The 19,756-nt window shown below is 38.3% G+C and overlaps 1 protein-coding gene across 5 annotated transcripts in view; it reads right to left on the bottom strand.

The window, feature by feature from the left end:
- Nucleotides 1-817: 817 nt before the first annotated feature.
- SGCG (sarcoglycan gamma) overlaps nt 818-19,756 on the bottom strand; it is a 140,007-nt gene continuing 121,068 nt past the window's right edge. For all 5 annotated transcript variants that reach the window (XM_082780437.1, XM_082780438.1, XM_082780435.1 and 2 more), the window contains 2 exons: nt 5,611-5,734; nt 818-5,162 (listed from right to left, as the gene is read on the bottom strand). In XM_082780437.1, coding sequence (XP_082636563.1) covers nt 4,989-5,162; nt 5,611-5,734 — 298 coding nt within the window. In that variant the 3' untranslated portion in view covers nt 818-4,988. The remainder of the gene's footprint in view (nt 5,163-5,610; nt 5,735-19,756) is intronic.

Genomic DNA, 19,756 nt, shown 5'->3' with positions numbered 1-19,756 from the left:
ATTTATTCTATTAATGTGTTGATGCCATCTGTAAATGAATTTACATATGAGTACAGAAAGACAGGCAAGAGTGGGTGTCTACATTGGCAATCTCCATTTTCATTTGGTTAACTTTCTGTAACAGCCTAAGTAAAGAGGCCTCATGAGATCAGGAAAACGTGATAGAGATGGATTTCATAAGGGTATTTTAATCCCTAGAGGGGGACAAAAACAACAACAACAAAACACCTTAATTCATGTTTTCTTTTGGCTCAGCTGGGAGCTTTGGAAACACATAGTATTGTTCCTAAGTTCAGCGTGGAAACTGAACAGTATGTTGTGATGATGCTTAGTAAGGGTCTGTAGAAGTAAATGTTTGCATTCAGGTTCCACAAAAATAATTTTTACAAGTAATTCCGCACATTACACAAATTCTAGAGTGAAAAAGTTTTTTCAGCTAGCTATATATCCATATGCACCTATAATGTGTGTCTCTAAAAGGAGCTATAGCAGTCCTGTCTTCAAGGATTACAGTTTCGAGGCTTAACAAGGATAACTGCTATGGGAAACTGACTGAACCATCAATCAGTAGCTTAAATCTAAGCAGCTGTCATGGTAGAGTCTTGTTGAGTTTGTTGCTATGTTATCTCCTTGTGGAAGTTTCAAAAGTTTTCCTCTCAACAGCACTAGCTCCTATTTGAAAAGGAGTTTCTTGCCTCAGCATTTAGTGAGAAAAGTAGCTCACTTGCCTCAGCATTTAGTGAGAAAAAAAATGACATTTTAAAAGGAAATAAATTTTTGTGTAGGCTACTAAAAGAAAAAATAGTTGTGTAAAGAAACATGGTTTTGAATATTTGTGCTTTAATTGTCATCAAAATAAAGTTACAGTGGTGACTGGAAAAGTAAGATTAGTTTAAGAGCTATTAGTGTATGGTTTGAATTAATTTGGTACTTGGGTTACTTTAAAAGAGGTTTTAATAAAATCTATTGTAATTGTTACAATTAAAGTAAAAAAAGATAGTACCAAATTTAAGATTTCATATTGCCAGATCTGAACAGTCTGAAGATGGCTGGATTGACATTGTGTAACACTGCCAGAAATAATAGTTCAAGAATAATTAAGCTTGACAGACGAAGTAGATGTTTTCACTTGGAGAAGACGCATGTTTTTGTCACATGGAGGTGTTGGTCAATGAGTTTTTTACCAAAGCTCTTTATGTTTTCATTGGTTTGCTTTCCAGGTGATTAATTCAGTAGCACTGGCATAATATTTTGCTTTCTCTCACCAACTACTGATGAAGACAAAGAAATTCTAGATGACCAGTGAAGCCTAATTGCAAAGCACAGTCTTGATGCTGGGAAGTAAATCTTTAGACCAAATTTAGTCCTATTTTTAAATAGCATTAATTTCATATTCTTGGAGTCTTGGGAAGACAATCACATTTTAAAACATAAAAACATTCAGTTAAGGTGAGTTTTGTTTGAACACAAAGGAGAAGCAGATTTTTCAAAATGTATAAAGTTTATTCAAGAACTCAGTTTTCAGTTAATTCTTGCAATTTCCTTTTGCATAAAGTTATATAAACAAACGTAAATACTAAAGGCCTGTGAAATGGAAACAAAGTGTAGTGTTTGGGCAATTATCAGTAAGTATTTACTACTGCTTTGATGTTTTACTTTTCCACTGTATAGTAATCCCAACCAGCTACAAAAACTGCCATACGTAGTTCTTTTTTGGGGAAAAATACAGTTCATGATGCTGGGTGTTTCTTTTTTTCCTCCATTTGCTTAACATTTTTGTAAATAAATCAGAGAAGTGCATACTCTCATTTTCCTGTGCCATAGTTTTCTGTTAATCTCTTAACTCTTTACTAGAGTTTGATTCAAGTAGAAACAATAATGTGGAAGTATTAAAGGTTGATGGAAGGATGGCCACATGGAGATATCAGAAATGATAAGTCAGTGATATATGAACTACACTGACATTAACAATTCAGATGATAGCATCAGCTGATTACACTGTGATAATTTTAGCATGAATTCGGTTTTTTTACTAACCACAATTAAAAGAAAAAATCCCCGAAATGTTCTTCAGTGACAAGAAGATGCTATCCAGGGTTTAAAAAATCCTGCGGCTTTTCACTTCACAACTTAAAAAATGCAATTATGTTTTAACATCAGTTTTGCAGAATAATGAAAATGAGACTGAAGTTTAAAAAAAAATAAAGAGGGGCAAACTGGTGGTTGGGATGATGGCCCAGCCTGGGACACGGCAGCTCTGTAGTACCCAGAACTCACCTGTGAACTTAGGCAAGTCAAAAAGGATTACCTCCACTGAAAGGCAGTAATTGCAATGTCTATCTGAGGTGCTATAATGCTCAGTAGTGTTACTTAGCCAGGGAATGGCAACCCTATTTTCTTAGGTCTACACCACAGCTTTGTAAATGTTAACTAAGATGGAGCAACTTCAATGGATGAAGTCGCAACAGACCTTGCCTGCAAATACCCAACATTTTAGGCATTAGGTTATTCTTGTGTAATATGGGAAGCCTGGATGTTATCCCTTTGACTGTATTAAGTGGCAATTCATGTTTGAAAATGTGCCTCCAAAACATAAGCTTAAAATGAGTAACTTAAAAATGCTGTTTTCATTGCCAGCAGAATAGGCAGATTGTGACTGACGTACTTATTTTCAGTCTCTGGCTAAAACGTAGAGATTAAATCAGGTAGATGAGTAGTTTGGTACCAAACAGAAGTGGGTATGTGGTCCTTGCTGAAGGAAATGTAGGTATGAGGAAAATGAGATGTCTTTGAAACTAGACAGTGGCTTAACTCTCTGAGGATTAACTCCCTCTTTTGCTGTTCCACTACTTCTGGACATTACAGCACTCCAAGTTTCTTTTAGCAGTAGTTTTTAGGTATCTGGCACGTGCAGTGGAATTTGCTGTCTTTTATTGTAATATATAGAATTTTCATCTAATATATGTAAGCTAAGACTACCCATAATTTGGCCTGGAAAAACTTGTACATGGAGCTGGAACCACCTAACTAACTTAAATTAATGCTGAAAACAGGTTTCTGTTAAAGGTTGTTTCAGCTGAGAGTTTAGTTGCGTTATTCAGTAGTAGAGATACATTCCCCTCTTTAGGGCCAAGAGCCCTGGATTCACTCCTGAAGATAGATGTCTAAAGCCAGAAATAAGGAATTTTAGACATGGAGGATGTGTGGCTTCCTACTTCTCCCTTAGGCATGATGTTAGCAGTCAGAGTAGTCTCCAAATATTAAGGGAGACCTGGATTTAATTGCCTCCTTTGCCTGAAGGGACCCAAAAACTCAACTCTCACACTTCTCCTACTTTTCCCATTGAATCTCTTCTAATTTGCAGGAATTGCTAAGAGCTCCACCCTGCTAATGAAGGGTAATTTCAGGACTGTACATTAGCATCATTGGATAAATTACAAAGGCAGCCCTCGAGGCAGGGACTACCCAGGGCTTTGCTGCAATAAGAACAGATACTGTTAAATGGGGGCTCTTTTTCAACTCAGACTTCTGTAGCTATCTGGGATCTTAACTGAGTGTTGGTTTCTTCAGTTGTCCACCAAAGCTGAAATACCAAGTGTAAAAACACGGTACAATCTTGGTCATTTGTTCTGATTCTCCTGCCTTAAGGATGAAGATTATTTTCTGTGAAGGATAGGCATTCTGTGGTCTAATACTGATTATGGTTTAAAATCCTTCTGTAAATAGACCCCAAGGCACAATGTGGTAGCAGCTCCTACTTGGGTGATAATAACAAGTGTATATAAAACAGCATCAATGGGGTCAAAAAGACGATGAGGTTTAAATGACAGATTATTTAATACAAATCCTACTACCCAGAGGTGTGCAAACAATTTATTTGCATTCAGTGCAACACTGTACAGGGGAATGGGTCTGTGGTTGTGTTTCTCTACAAGGTCAATAAATGGTTTGTCAGCTCTGGTGAGCATTTACTTTGTATCCAAAGTCCTAACATAAAAAATAATAAAGAGTAATTTTACTCCCTCCATTTGTGATGGAGTCCCACTCTGATAGGATAAGAGATATCAGTCAACAGCTGCAGACGGAAATGATTTTTTTTTTTCCCCACCGCCCAGACAGTTTCTTGTAGCAGACAATCTGGAGCCACATTAAGGATTATTTTGTTTTTAGTGGTCGAGCTGGCAGAGTAAATTGCCTTGTTGGATTAGTGTGTCCTAAAATCAAAAAGGGGTTTAAATGACTGTGATAGTACAGGCAGTACAACAAACTATTGCTATTATAAAATATACAAACATATTTCTCTTCTCTTTAGTGAACAGTATTGAAGACACATAAGGTATAAATAACTCCTGTAACTTCTTGTATTAATTTTTATGTGAATCTCAGAAATACGCAAATCAGCATTTATGTTGCCAAATTAAAATAAAAAGCTATTAGCAAATTAACACCTTTTACACAGGACTTATACAAATAGCACATCTTTCCTATTTTGTGTTATTGCAAGAACAAAATTGCATAGACCATTTGCTGGCACTGTCTTAATTCTCCAAATAATGCATTTGTCTTATCAAATAGTTCAAGTAGTTCCCTCAATTTAATTTCACCCACTAATGCAGTAAGTATTTACATGTAGTGAGAGAAAAAAACCACGGAGCTCAGAAATATTAGTAATGACATAATCATCTGATGGAATAATAGTTCAGCAAGAAAACATACTCCCTTTATTTTTCCTTACGCTCTCTATCAGGATGTTTTCAAAGTGTGACTGCCAGAACATATCATCTCACTCAGGTCATTCTTCTGAAGTTGAAATGTCATTTGTGCTCTTCTTCCCCTTTCACCCTGTAGTCCAGAGTTGTAGATACAGATTTGTTTCATAAACAGAAGTACTTTGTTTTTAAAATTCTGAAAATTCCACTTTCAGTAAATGCTTGTTAGCAATACTACAAAACTGAGAATAGCGAGGGCGTGCCACATTTTCTAGTGCTTCACTGGCAGACACGGCTGTATTCTTGGCACGTGGAGCCCACGCCGGCCACTGACAAATAAAGCTTGCCATCCGGGCAAACACAGATTTCATACAGCCCCTGAGAAATACCAGATCCACCTCTTGTACCCTCAGGCAGCTTAGGCAGTCGCACCGTTTCTGCATCGAGCAAAAGCTGCATGGGAGAAAGAAGGACAAATGTTTTTTTTTTTTGAGATAACGATGTAATAAAGTGTGCCATAGAAACAAACAGACCTAGGTGGTAGATTAAGAAGAACCTAAATGGTTTCTGCAGAGCTTTGTGCCTTTGTTCAGCAGTCCTGGGGCTGGGGCTCTGCCAAGAAGCCCCCAGTGCTGCCTGGGCACCTGGGAACTGGCAGAGAGCTGAGCTCCAGCAGAGTTTTATTAAAAGACATTTCTCTAAGCTAATACAGCATTATATCAATTGGCATTATTGTTTAATCCAATCCACAAATAAATGTCTTCTTGTTGGCACCATTGATTTTAATATCCCATCCTCTAGAATCTTAGGAATTCAATTAGCAGAACTGATATAACTGATAAAAGGCCTGAAGTTATTTATTGTGAACCACAGCTTCAGAAACAGAATGGCTTATACTCACCACACCATCGCTGCTTTGTAGTTTGATATCCATCTGGGAAAGAGCCTCAATATTGCCTGCTTGTGCTTTGATATTAATGCCTCTTGGTGCATCCATGCTCAAAGATCGCGTTGGTGATTCCAGCCTGAAAACAGGAGCAAGAAATCTGATAGGAGCACATTCTCATATGTTTCTTTAGTTTGAAAAGCAAGTAAACTTTGAACAAGCACTTCAAGGATCTTGCCTGAACTCATATAAAAGATGCAGCTTCTTTTTTTTTTTTTTTTTTTTTTTCAGGCAGCCTTGAAAAAGTAGCTAGTAACTTAAATTACACCAAAGCATCCCAAATGAAAAATATATTGGCATTCATAATAATACAAATGCTGACGTCGTAATATTACAAATGCAAGGTATTATTTCAGATAGTTTCAGATTATTTAATTATAACTAATTTATTTATTTATTTATTTATTTTTAATGAAACCCATTTTTACATTGTTTCATTTGAACTTGTTTTTATTTGTAACATAATAAGGTATGTAAAATAATATAACTAGTGCAGCATAGATGTCTTTTAATTAACAAGTTTTGACATTGTCATCAGTCAGACCTAGATTTCACTCCATGTTATTTAACTAGATAGCATTTGAAACGTAAAACTCAAATAACTTGAAGGAAAAATTATGCAATATAATGGAAAGTCGCAAACCCCTCTGCGCCACAAGGTGGCAGGAAGGTACCGTGTTAGCTCAGTGATCACCTCGGTGGGCCAGCCGTGCAGGATTAGTGAATTTTATTTTCCAAACAGATAAGGTCTTGTTTCTTCAGGACTTTGGTACCATTTCCACAATAGACAGAAGCAGTAATTAAAAATCATGACAGCCCAAGCTCAGCAACAATCTAGTGATTATATTGCTTCTTTCGAGTTATCCAGTAAAGAACTGCTTCACCTGGAAGCACTGGGATTCTGGTATCAGACTTCTTACAAACTGTGTTTTGTCTGGACCCTCCCTGGTGACACCAGCTGGAATTTTGCAGCCCCCATTGAACAGGTCAATATTAAGGCTAGAGAAAATAAACTAGAGGACCTTATGTTTTCCTTCAGATAATACAATCCCTAAGCATTTTAAATAAGGCAGCAGACATTATCAATGTCCTTTCTCAGTTTTGACCTGAATTTTTTGCAAGCAAGTTACATCACTGGATATATTTTTTGAAAAATCTCAGGCCTTCTTGAGAGGTACTGGCCTGACAACCTCATAGGAGGGGGAACCTGGGCAGGTTCCAGCCCTTCAGACTGACTGTATGAGAAAACAAAGCCCAGGTGAGGAGGAATAAAGGTCTCAGGAGAAAATTCAGCTTCTCGGAGTTATGGGAACACTGTGGTGGTCCCAGTTTACTTTACATTTGGGTTACTTTGTCTGTTCTGTGCCCTCCTTCTACAAGCACAGAATAGCAGGGCCTACATCGGTAACACAGTCCTCAGGCATGCTTCCCTGTTCTCTCTCTCTGTGTGGTCACCCAACATCACCAGGCAGAAAACAGTTTTCTCCAGCCTCTCTGTCTTGCTGTCTACCTTCTGAAATTTAGGGACAAGGGTTGTGTGTGTGTGTTGGCCTCTTCATGTGCACTGAATGGCTGCCGGCCTGGATGAGAGCAAGACTGTGCCCCAGGAGGTCCTACACTAAGGATGCATCCCATCGTAGGTCTGGACACTGACTACCAATCACATGCTAAAGCATGAAATAATTTCATACACAATACTGATGTAGCTGTCTTTCATTTACTCAAACTGCTTCAGTTCTTCCTTTCTTTGCAGTTACTTCGGGACTCTGAGATGGCACAAACACCTACCATGGTCATGCTGAGGACAAGGGCATGAGTACAGCTCTGTCCTGCACCAGCCTTCTATTAGTAATCTTTATTAAGCAGTGTCTGTGATTTAACAACTTTTCTATGACCTTGCTTCAGATCTGTAGATTTAAACTTTCATGAAAAGGGAACTCAGTGTTTCATCGTGTGATTTACATGGGAGGTCTGTTTCATGGGAGCATTTTTCAATGCACATTTCTATGCATTGTATAATGAAAAATTAATCAAAGCTTGTATTTTCAATATTTAAAGTTTAGTATATTTTCATAAATCTGTGACAAGGTAGTTGCATATAACAGGAATACAACTGTTTCCTTAGTTTGTTTTAGGGAAATGCTATAAACATTGAAATTGCTCATGTTTTTTGTAAAGCATTTCACATATATAAATAATCTACATGTAGATATGCATTTTTCTTTTTAAGGTCTGTTGCATATTAGAAGGAGGCAGACTGGGACAGATTTTTGAAGAGCATATCAGACATGGAGTTTGAAAAGCAATCAAGCAACAGAGAAATATTTTTTACTTTCTACGAAATTTAATGCTGTCAAGAAGCCTACAGGATCCAGAAGCAGTTACAGATTTATGATATGAGTTGCATGTAATTTAAATTACATGGCAGGATTACATTTGGTATATTAATCACAATCCTAATTTTCTAATGTTTATTAGAAAACAGGGTCCTATTTCTAGATTAACTATGGGTGGGGTTAGCTAATTTATTAGGATTTACCTTATTGGGGCTTCTGGGCAATGGAAACTGCAGTGAAGCTCATGCAGTGATTTTAAGCTCTTCTGGAAGTCATGTGTGTGAGATTTTAACAAAGGCAACATTCACTAACAATAAAGACATATTTCTTTATACAGCTGTCATGTCAAAGACTCCGTGTCTCAAATCCAGACATAATAAAAGGGAAACAGGCACCTATTGTGGAAACTATATGACTGAGCTGAACCGTGCCTTTGAACGTCCCTTCTTAGTCCCTGCTTGATCTCAAAGCCCGTGACTTCATCAGTCCTTAGACTTGACCGTAAATTCTTCAGTGGTCACAGCCTTGAAGAACTGCCAGTTTGTCACTGCTGGGCAGGTTTGGACTTTTCCTATGTCCTTAAAGGTCTGGAGACCACAGATTGGTTCAGTGACCAGCGGATCTACTTAAAACTAGAAGTTGCTATGCAGTGCATAAGGTTTGCATCAGTCAGGGAGCAGACAGATACACTACTGTGTGCATACAGTGGCTGATAAAGTTTCAAGGTCTCTTCCCTAGGAAATAAAAGGAGGAAGAGAGTAGAGGGGGCTGAGCAAAAAGTAAACATGCATCCCTCAAAATTCTTGGCAAAACAGGAATTCAGCTTGCTTGCAAATGCAAGAGGTGCAGGGAGACTTAGAGGACAGTCTTGGAGTTTCTGGTCCTTTTGTAGTGTTTGAAGTCAAATGATGAAGGAATATATTGTTACCAATCACTTCATCTTTTTAATATATTATTATTTTTATTACAGGCAAAAAAATTGCATTTAACAGAATGGAGTGAGAATCTTTATCATCTGAGTGATTAATTTATGTAATATGCTGTACCAAAGGAGATATCTGTCACAGCCTGTGTCTCATTTGGGAAGAGGGATTCAGGACTTAGGGGTAGCTGCTAGGTACTGGGGTAGCTGATAGGGGTGTATTAGCAACTGGTGCAGTGCAGGAGGAATGGGGTGGGATTACACAACGTCTGATGCCAAGGACTTGACACCCACATTGTATGTGGGGAGTACTCTGGACTAGCTGTTGCCTGGACCAATACTTGATCTTACAAATAACATAATGTATCAGAGAGTTGGTTTTAGCACTGCAGAAAGAATATTGTGGTCTTCAGGAGCCCCATTGCCCTTCATAACGCAATGTGGGGTTGCTTGACTCTTAAGAGTGGGACAGAGGAACCAGCTTGCTCTTGTGGATCTGGGGAGTAGCTAATTCCTTCCTTCTAGCCCTTTTCTGTCTCTTACATCTTATGAGTCAGTAAGTATCCTGAATTCATTAGAGACAGAACTCCTGGATGTTACTCTAGATAAAGGTTCATGGACTGTTCCTCCCAGCAACTACCTAAGAGAGTCCAAGGTTAGTGTAAGTGGACTGGAAAGGTAAATGGACGCTGCCTTTGAAACTGCGGTGCACCCAACAGCTGCTGTGTGCACACATACAGCTAAATTCTCTTGCCTTTTGGTTAAAATATCAAATATCCTGATCATTTTTACAAAACAGAGAACATTTAGTGAAAGGTAAAAGGTAAACCTGGCACTAAAAAGTCAAAGGTGTGGTAAAGAAATTAGCACTGTATAAGGCATGTGAGTTAAATGTATTCTTGTATCAGTAAAAGAGAAGAACATATGTGTTCTAGCATTGACTTATCTTTAATTAAAGAAAGGGCCCTTGTATGCAGCAGAAACAAAATCTCATAAATAAATGGACTTGATTTACTTTGTATTGCATTATGTTTACATTTATGTATATTTATGTTTACTACACCATTAATAAGATATTGGTATGGTGATTTTTGTTGTTGTTGTTGGAAAGCTCTTTTAAACAATGAAAGAACACTAGCTGGGCCCAAGCTAAATACTAGCTAGTTCACAATTTCATTAAAAGTTGTTCACAATGCTTGCCAGTATTGATTTTTATGAGAATTCATAACATTTATTAATCCATCACTTATGTTTCTCTAATGTGCTCAATCTTCCTTCCATAGTGCTTTACTATACTTAAAATAAAAGGATTCATGCAAAAAAGGTCAAATAAGTATATAGTAGGTTTGATTTAAGAATGAAGACATAATTTCAGGTTGGAATTTAGGAGACATTTATTCTAAGAAAGAGCAGTCAAGCACTGGGACGGGTTGCTCAGGGAGGTGGTGGAGTCACCGTCCCTGGGGGTGTTCAAGGAGCGGTTGGACGTGGTGCTTAGGGACATGGTTTAGTGGGTGACATTGGTGGTAGGGGGATGGCTGGACCAGGTGATCTTGGAGGGCTTTTCCAACCTTAATCACTCTAAGATTCTATGATACTAATGAGGTCAGAAAACAGTGAAATATCCAATGCCCCTTTCTTCATGTCATTTAGTCTATGGGACTGAAGATGCTGCTTCACACTTGCTCCTAGGCATTGATACATGTATAGCAGCAGGCACGGGAAGTATAGTGTTAGAGAAAAGATTGAAGAACATGAAGAAAAAAGAAGAGATATAAAAAATGGTACTCAGAAGAGATGGAGCTGGATTAACGGTACTTTCTGCACTGGTCATATTTGCATGTTATTCTTATTTCCCTTGAAGTTTCATGAAGATAATAACATCAAACCTCATGACCTGATATGGTTGTCTCCCACTCTTCTTTTTTGAGTACATGGTTGTGGGACCCACTTCTCAGTAAATGACCTCCATGACGCCTCAGTGTTAGAAAGCATTTACAAAAAATGGTGTGTTGACTAAACTGTTCCAAGGCCAAATAAAGCCATTACAGTGAGTTCAATAAGGTTGCCAGTTATGGGACTAAAGATCTCATCCTGCAAACCTACAATACTCTGAAAGTAAGCCCCATGCAACGCTGCCTGTGCATATGTACTTCCAAGACTAGGCTCATCTTTTTTCTAAGATTATTAATATATGTAACTTCTCATTCCTAGTTTATTTCCTAGAGAAACAGGAGGAGTTAGGAAAGAAAATGCTACAGTCTGTAAAGATGCAGAAGTACTGAGGTTATCCAGGCCACAGCTTATGAAAATGGGGTATAGAGCAACATATGCTGTTGGCACATAAAGAAAATAGCTTTTTCACATTGTCAAGTAAAGAAGAATCCCCTCGTATGCCTCTGGCATGAAGAAAGGAGTCTTAACAGGTATACATGCCCTTGAGTTCAAGTCTGACTTTAGAAAGGTGAAAGAGGAGCAGAAATAAAATTCGTCAGTGACCGGAGGCCACAGAGCCATGGAAGAATAGGAAAGGTAAGGAACAAAAAAAAAAAGAGAGGGAAAAAAAGGGGGGGAAAGGAGAATCTTTAACCTGCTAAGAAACTAATATCTCTAGAGTCAAAAAGCAGCCTACAGAGGATTCTGTGGGCTTAGCTGGCCATGGTTCTCTGCATCAGTCTGCTTTCAGCTCTGCTCTTTGAGTGCATGTTAACCTTTGAAAGGCAATAGGAGTGTGTATATATATATATGTATATATTTTATCAATCTGAAGGCAGTCTAATTCACTAGCAATGCAGCTAGACATTGTAAGAGGGTAAACCATAGCCAGAGCATACACTAGTTACACCGGAAAAAGTGATCATTATTTATTTATGGTCCAATGTACAGAATTTCAAACCATATTCTCTCTTTACGAGGAAGCTGGATTTCTGTTGACATGAGCTGGTGCAAAACCTTTCCCAAATTGGAGCTGGAAAGGTGAGCAGCAGGCACACACTAATGCCTGCTGCCAATTCTCACCCAAACTCACTTATCTCCCAGCAGCTTGCTGTTTTGAGGTCAGACAAATGTGGAGGGTGATCAGGATGTAGAAAGAATAATGCACACAGCTATGGATCTTGGTGTTCTGTCTTGTGGCTTTTGGTTGTTTGCCAGCAGGTCCAAAGGCAAAGAAGGACAAGACAGAAGGACTGAACTCTCAGACTCAGTATATGCCTCATTTCTGTTTTGTTTTGGAAAATTATTTTAATTGTAATGTCTCCTAAAACTACATCTCCATTCAAACAGGACAGTTGAGTTTCACAGCATGTTCCAAAAAACTGTATATACCTTAAGTACAAGGAATTATTAGTACTCAGCAATAAACTCTGATTACTAAATGTCAAAAAATGCAAAATACTAATGACTAATTAAATATTCCCCAATCAGTTTCTGCACAGTAATGGACATTTTTTTTTTTATTTAATTGAAAACATCCTATTGTAAATCACACAAACTGAACTTCTTCATTAAAGGGTGCAGTAATTGCTTCCTATCTGTATGGTGCAGTCTTTTGTATTCTTCCATTTCATTTGATACTCTAAGTCTGAGCTTCAGTGATTTAAACTAAATAAACTATAATGAAAAAAAAATTGACTGAAAAACAGCATCCATTTTCCCCTGTTGAGTCCATTACTTGGTCAATGGTTATGTTATATCATCCCAATTTTTGTAACTTAGTTCAAAAAAAACATTTTCCAAGAGTTATTGCTCCTGGGACTTGTTTGCCTCAGGACACACATTCTGTTCCAGTAAGACTAATGTCAATACCTACAGCTCCCTTACACTGAATCCCAAGTTAGTCTATCATTTATGTCACAATAAAACGTAATATGCAAAACAGTATGGTTTTAATGAAGAAGAATGAAGTAACAATTACCTAAAATTAAAAAAAAAAAGGAGCTTTTTTCCATCTTCTTTGAAGTGCACCTGGCTATTTCATTCCAGACAAATGCACAGGAAAACTTATAATAGCACAAATTACATCTTAATATTAGAAAAGTACTTCTGACTTAAGAATGCCAAGGCTAATACTTCTCCATAAAATTTACCATTCCAGAAACAAAAAAAGAAAATCACCAGTATCTTGGAAAAATACAGAAAAGTTGTCTGATAATATCAGAAGAAAATGAGCAGGTGACAACTGAATTCAGAGCAACAAATTACAAGAGTATCTGTTTAGAGGTCTGCATTTACATACAAAAGAAATCTATTAGAGAAAAATTATTTGGCCAGAATGAAGGAGCTGCACATAAACCACCTCGTTTTTCTAGTAATTATGAAGCATTTTTTAAAAAAACTTCAGTGGCACTATGTTGTAATTTAGAGACTACAAAATGATGGAGCAATTTGTTGCAATTTGATTTTAAAAATCACTTTTTTCTCAACTCTCTTCTGCTTACTGGTTAAACGCATTGATGAAAATGTCATTTGGGGAGGTCTATTATTTTGTCTGCAATCACTTGGGAAAGTCTCAAAATGTGCTAGGCTTTGCTGGCGGTTTGTAACATTTCTGACCTCTAGAAAATAGACACAAAAGAACATTGTAATGCACTGAAACATCCCACATACTTCAGTAACAGCAGAACTACTCTGAAATAATTGCACAAAGATTCAGTATGTTTTGCCCTTTCTGGTAGCCTTCTTTCTTGGGACAATAACGCTGTTGTCATTTACATATATACATGTAATGAGAGTCCTACTGAGTGATGCAGCAGTTGTTGGACAAGTGTTATCTGATATAAGCTGTTAATAGTAATGCAGGACTTTTGTGTGACGTGTAATATTGCTGCAGGATTCTTACTTGAAAAGTTCATTCTCTCTTGAAAATAACATTGTCAACTATTTTGGTCTGAAATAAGCTGTGAAAGTATGGTTACTGAGCTTAAAAATAATATCTGACACCCCTCCCCCCCCCCCCCCCCATCTCTATGGATTTTAGCAACTTAGAAGGAAAATACACTTCTTTTAGGTAAATATGATGGGATCATGACTTCATGACTTTCCTGAAGAGACAAGGTTCTAGCATGGTCAGGGCCTCCAAGCTAATTATTACCTTGGAAGGACTCACTACCTTGTGTCTGATAGCAAACAAGAGCCAGTAATTGGCAGCATTTGCTAGTCCTTGTTACAAGGCTATATAAACAATGATTAACAATTTAAATGAATTCAAGGAATATAGGCCTACAAGTGGAAAAAGATTCACTCTGGGATTGGAATATTTCCCAGGACAGTGTGTGGCCTTGTTTCTTATGATGAATTTTCATGTCTTTGGAGCTTAGCCAAACATGGCACTGTTGGTAAGTGTATGACTCTTCTAAACAAATGTAGTTGCCTCTAGTAATGAGTACTGGACATCCCCTGTGCACCCTTCAAAATGAACAGAGAAAAACAGGCACTGCTAGGGCTTAATTCATCAAATCTATTTTAGGTGCCTCTCTTGGGGTAAAATGTATCATGCCCTAACAATATGTGTTTCTTCCTGCAAAGAGGTGATGAGATCCAATGCAGCTAGCTACACTCCAGATGTATAAATGAGATGAGATCAACTGCACCCGAACTAGCTGTCCAAGCAGTTGTAAAACCCTGAAGCCACATTCCATGGATTTTAATTAACCTCTCTGAAAAAAACATTTATGAGGATGATTCATATATAAACCTACTGGATATAAAACTATTAGATGGCATCCAAAGGAGGGAAATAAAGATGGTGAAGGGGCTACAGGGGAAGATGTATGTGGAACAACTGAGGTCCCTTGGTTTGCTCAGCCCCGAGCAGAGCAGGCTGAGGGGAGGCCTCATGGCGGCCTGCAGCTCCCTCACGAGGGGAGCGGAGGGGCAGGTGCTGAGCTCTGCTCTCTGGGGACAGCGACAGGACCCGAGGGAACGGCATGGAGCTGGGACAGGGGAGGGTCAGGCTGGGGGTTAGGGAAAGGGTCTGCACCCAGAGGGTGCTCGGGCACTGGGACAGGCTCCCCAGGGCAGTGGTCATGGCACTGAGCCTGCCAGAGTTCAAGAAGTATTTGGACAGTACTCTCAGATATGTAGTTTGATTTTTGGGTGGTCCTGTATGGAGCCACGAGTTGGACTTGATGATCCTTGTGGCTCCCTTCCAACTTAGGGTATTCGATGATGCATGAGAGGAACCCTTCCCACTTCAGTGAATGAATTGTGAATGAGTGTTTCTGCTTGCAGAGAGAGGAGAGTTTTAAACCTGGGTGAGCATTTAAGATGCACCTCTTTATACTGGGCACAGAGATCCTCCATGATTGGAATCTCTTGTGTAAATGCAGCCTGAATATGTATGAGTTGAATGGTAACCAGAAGTGTGTGCTGAATTATGAGCTGAATCATGGAAACAATGAGGAACACATTTAGGATCACCCAAAGTTTTGAGCAGGTGTTTGTTATTGTTGTTTTGTTTGTTTTTGTTTTAGCTCTACTCCATACATTAAGGAAGTGTGGTTGCTATTCAAATATGTATCACTGTTGATTTTTAGCTTATGTTGTCTTACATTAAAAATAATCAAGGCTAAAGGGCATATCCCTGAGGCACTCCATTCCTTTCGAGCAGCATTCTTAAACGTTGGGATTATTTGCTGTTGTCAGCTGGTATGTTCTTCAGCATATTTTCCATTACTTTAAATAAAACTTTCTCATCATATTTTTCTTTCTTAAAATAGTCACTGTTCCAATTTGTTCCACATTTACGTTCTAAATACAAAATGACTGGCAACTGATGATTCCAGTAAAGTTCAATTATAAGATTCTGGATTCAAGGGAATTGTGAAGCATAAGCACTGCAGGCACCAACATTGCTTACCGCTTAGGGGTGATCTTTGTATGCAAGTACAATTACAAGGCCAGATTTGAACAACAGATGTTTTCCAGTTCCCAAGGTTTTGGATAACAGAACTTATTTTATGTAAGCAATATGAAAGAAATGATTCAAGTTCTAGGACAAATGCACTTATATATTCTTTTGAAAAGAGAATAAAACACTGCCAAGTTTTAATGATACTTTGAAAAGACTATAAAAGCAATTCAAAACAACATTTATAACCTATTCAAGAGCATAGCAGGCATGATTATTAGAGTGTAGTTATTTGTTTGCTAGTGCTTCAACCATCTTAAATACTGAGATGTTTTTGCCTGTTTGTTCACTGTCACTCAGTTCAGAGATATTGAAGGAATGAAGACTGAAGATCAGAACTGAGATCTGATTAAAATAGAAGCTTCTCTCAAGACTGGTGGTTATGATAAAGAGTGGTAAGCAGAGCTAATTCAAAAAAGGTCTCCAGGATGACCTCAATTTTGTGATGTGCTGACTCTCAAGGTAATTAAAAACAACCAAGAACCCGGTGAATATGATTGAATCTGGCACACCACAGATGTTTCCAGAATGGTTATATTTTTCAAACGACTTTAATGATATTATAAAACAACTTATAGTGTTATATTTTTTTTTCTCTGATATAATAACACTCTTTGCATCACTGTTGTCAAAATTTGGTTAGTATTTTTATTATGAGTCTTATTTCCTTAAAAATATCTTTCAGATTCAAATGCACCATGCATTTCCTTTTATATGATTCAACCATTTTTTTCCTTTGTTATTTAGAAGCATAGAAAGATTTCAAGAAACCAGAATTATTCAGTAGGTGCTCTTCATAATGTCCACTTGTTCTACAGGTATTCATGGAAAGAAACACTCAAGTGAAGAGGTCTTTGCTAACAAGCAGGTCATACCATTTCCCTCTTCTGATTCATTAGTACAGTAGTTGAGCGTGCCACACTCTTTTCATTGTCCTCACAACTGAAGTATCACAACTGCACATAAAAGCTCAGAGAGAGGGTAAAGAATGTGAGAAGTGCCCATGCACATGTGCAATATATCTTGAAGAACTACTGTTATTAAGAAATGCTCTCCTTTCTTCTTCCCTTTTTTCTGTTTCATTTGCCACATGAACATCCTTATGGTGGGGGACTCCTGTTTCATGCTTTCCCCTACTTTCTTTGATATAAGTGCTGGCAAGTATGTAAGTGAAAACTAATGTAAGGGGTGCTCTACCCAGCTCAATGTTACATCTTAGACATCTTGAAGTGACAGCATAATCATAGACTTACAGAAAGAGCTCCAGGTGGTCATCTGCAAGGTATCTATAACTGTGACAATCATTAATGAAATTTTCACGGTAGCTTGCACACTGGTGGAGTATGCTTTAATCACTGATGACACGTTCACTTCAGCAATCTCACAGAATAATCTGACATTATCGGGTATGCAGTTCAACAGTGTAGGAGTAGAAATCGTTATACCTCCAGTCTTTGCGCTACTGACATAAGCAGCCATGGAAAACATGTAAATGGCTTTGTCCTGTACAAGCAGCAGAAATAACTCCTATTGATTTTAATGTGTTAAGTAACTTCTCTGAAAAGCTGAGGCTTTAGGAAGAACATCAGCCACCTTACTATCTTAAGTGGAAGTCAGTTACAAGAATGGGCAGAAACCTGGCATTTGTTCTTAGGGAAATCTTATTTGGCAAAAAGGCCACTAACGTTGGTGCATGGATTTCCTCTACTGTTACTGAGGTATCACTCACTGGTTTCAGAGGCAGTTCTCTGATGCACAAAACACTGTAGGTGCTCAGGAGAGCAGCTCTGACTGCCAATACATCTATGTGGAAACAGGCTTGCTAGATCTGAGGCTCTATTTCCACTGGTCACCAAATGTTTCTCCTACCTCAGGAGGGAAACATCTTCTGTGAGAGCAGGAGAGAGCACCTCTACAGACTCAGCATTACAGAAAGGAGGATTATCTAAGCAGCAGAAGTGAGTTAGTCCCCTAAGGTCAGATAGTCCATTTGTCCTTTATTTATTTATAAGATTTTGAAAATTCCTTAAATCAATCAGCTTTGGGTGAAACATTGGGTGACCCAGTTTAATCTATGTGTATTAACAATGGAGGCTCCAACTGTTTTCACTAGTGCAGGGGTGCCTCCCACAAACTGGTAAATTCGAACCGAAGCATGTTCAAGGTTAAGCAAGACATCTTGGCCACAAAGACCAAACCTTGAAATCTCAATCCAGCATCTACAGCTGACCTGATGTGGTCAGCCTGGGGAGCTCTCAGTTAAAAAGCTAGCCAGGATCCTGCCCTACTGCCAGCTCTGTTAGGTAATGCTACTAAAGGCTAATAAATTAAAGACAGATCTGCTGAGAATCAGAAGAACGATGAGTGAAGTAGCATGACCAGCCACATCAGTAGAAAGAGAGAATACAGAATGGACCACTCCTATGAGCACCAGAGGGAAACAAATGAGACCATTCTCCTTGGTGTGAAATCCACTAAGAGGAGTCAATGAAGTAAACTCTCTTTCTGTAATGTCAAGCAGAGTAAAAGAGGTTATTGCCTACAAGACTTACTACGGCATGCAAGAGGAGGTGCATCTTGAGACATAGCAGGGTGACCTCCTGAGTTGTGTAAAACTTATTATGGGATGTTTAGGGGAAGGATCAAAGAAAGGAAAAAAGATAGATCAAAGTGGATCCAAGAGATGAAAAAAAGGAAAAATAGAAGGAAACAGGGATAAAAGTGGCTGGTTGGGTGCAAACAAATGGCTGGTCAGTTCTTGACTACTGTGGTTTATCCTCTATTCATCTTAAATCCTAACTATTTTCTGTATGAGTTTGTTCCCTACTCTGAGCTTGTGTGTATGAAGAGAGTGTGGTGAACTTCAAGCCTAACTAGCTGGTTAGCTGGTTATCTGGTGAGCAGGTTGAGTGTTCTCAGCACTCAAAACTGAAGCAGGCTGGTCTACTGGATACACTGCATGTTCAAAGCTAGATACTGGAGGAACCTTTTTTTATTTTTATTTGTGTGTGTGTGTGTGTGTGTATTTCACCAGTGAACCTCAATACTGGTTAGCCAGGGAGGAGGAACAAGACTGAGCTGTCCATGCTACTCATGCTTATGTGATGTCCATTTGTGTTGATGTGGCTGGGTAATGGCACTGCTCTTCAGTTGCTTGGTGTGGCTGGCCATGTGTGTATTGTTTGTAGTCCAGGCACTTGCATGCCCACCAGGAATATGTGCTCATACATAACTCAAGAAAGATGGTGAAATTAAATACTGGGGAAAGATTATCTTGACAGATTAAAGCTTCCAGGTATGTGAAAAGGGTAAATGCTTTGAAGTACATTTCCTTGAGTTTGGAAGCTCTACAGTATCTTCGTATTTCGGCTGAAGGGAAAACAGTTGTACAGAGAGCACTGTTAGTTGAAAATAATCAGTGCAGATGGGCCTCCTTTCCCTTACTGTTATTCTCTTTGTAACATGCTAGGGATGTATCAGAAATATGTTAGAGTGAATGTAAGTACAAACCTATGTGGAAGATGTTACAAATTCAATGCCTGAAAAATAAGAAAAATTAAAAAATGACTTGAGCTTATGGAGCTAGTACTTTAATATATTGACAGAATATGAGACGTGACATAAGGAATTGTTGTAATTAAGCAAAAAAATAGCACTGTAATTTGTAATGTCAGTCCCAATGAACAACCTGTTTCAAGTAGATGGGTGCACAAAAAGAAGCTGGCAACCATGACAGAGAAAAGAGATTTTACTTGGAAAATACTTTCATTTTAGAAGACAAGATGTGAAATAGTACCCAGGCCTATGCTAATAAAGTATTTTAAAATATATGTCAGATCTTTAAATTTGTCAGATATGTTTCTGAAAAGGTGATAAATGTGATGACCTGTACCATCCCATCCTTTTACACTACGTGTTTTCATAGATTTGAAA

The sequence above is a fragment of the Aythya marila genome (assembly GCF_965140915.1).
Source record: "Aythya marila genome assembly, chromosome: 1".
NCBI classification, from domain to species: Eukaryota; Metazoa; Chordata; class Aves; order Anseriformes; family Anatidae; genus Aythya; species Aythya marila.
This window is presented reverse-complemented; position numbering and strand designations above follow the sequence as displayed.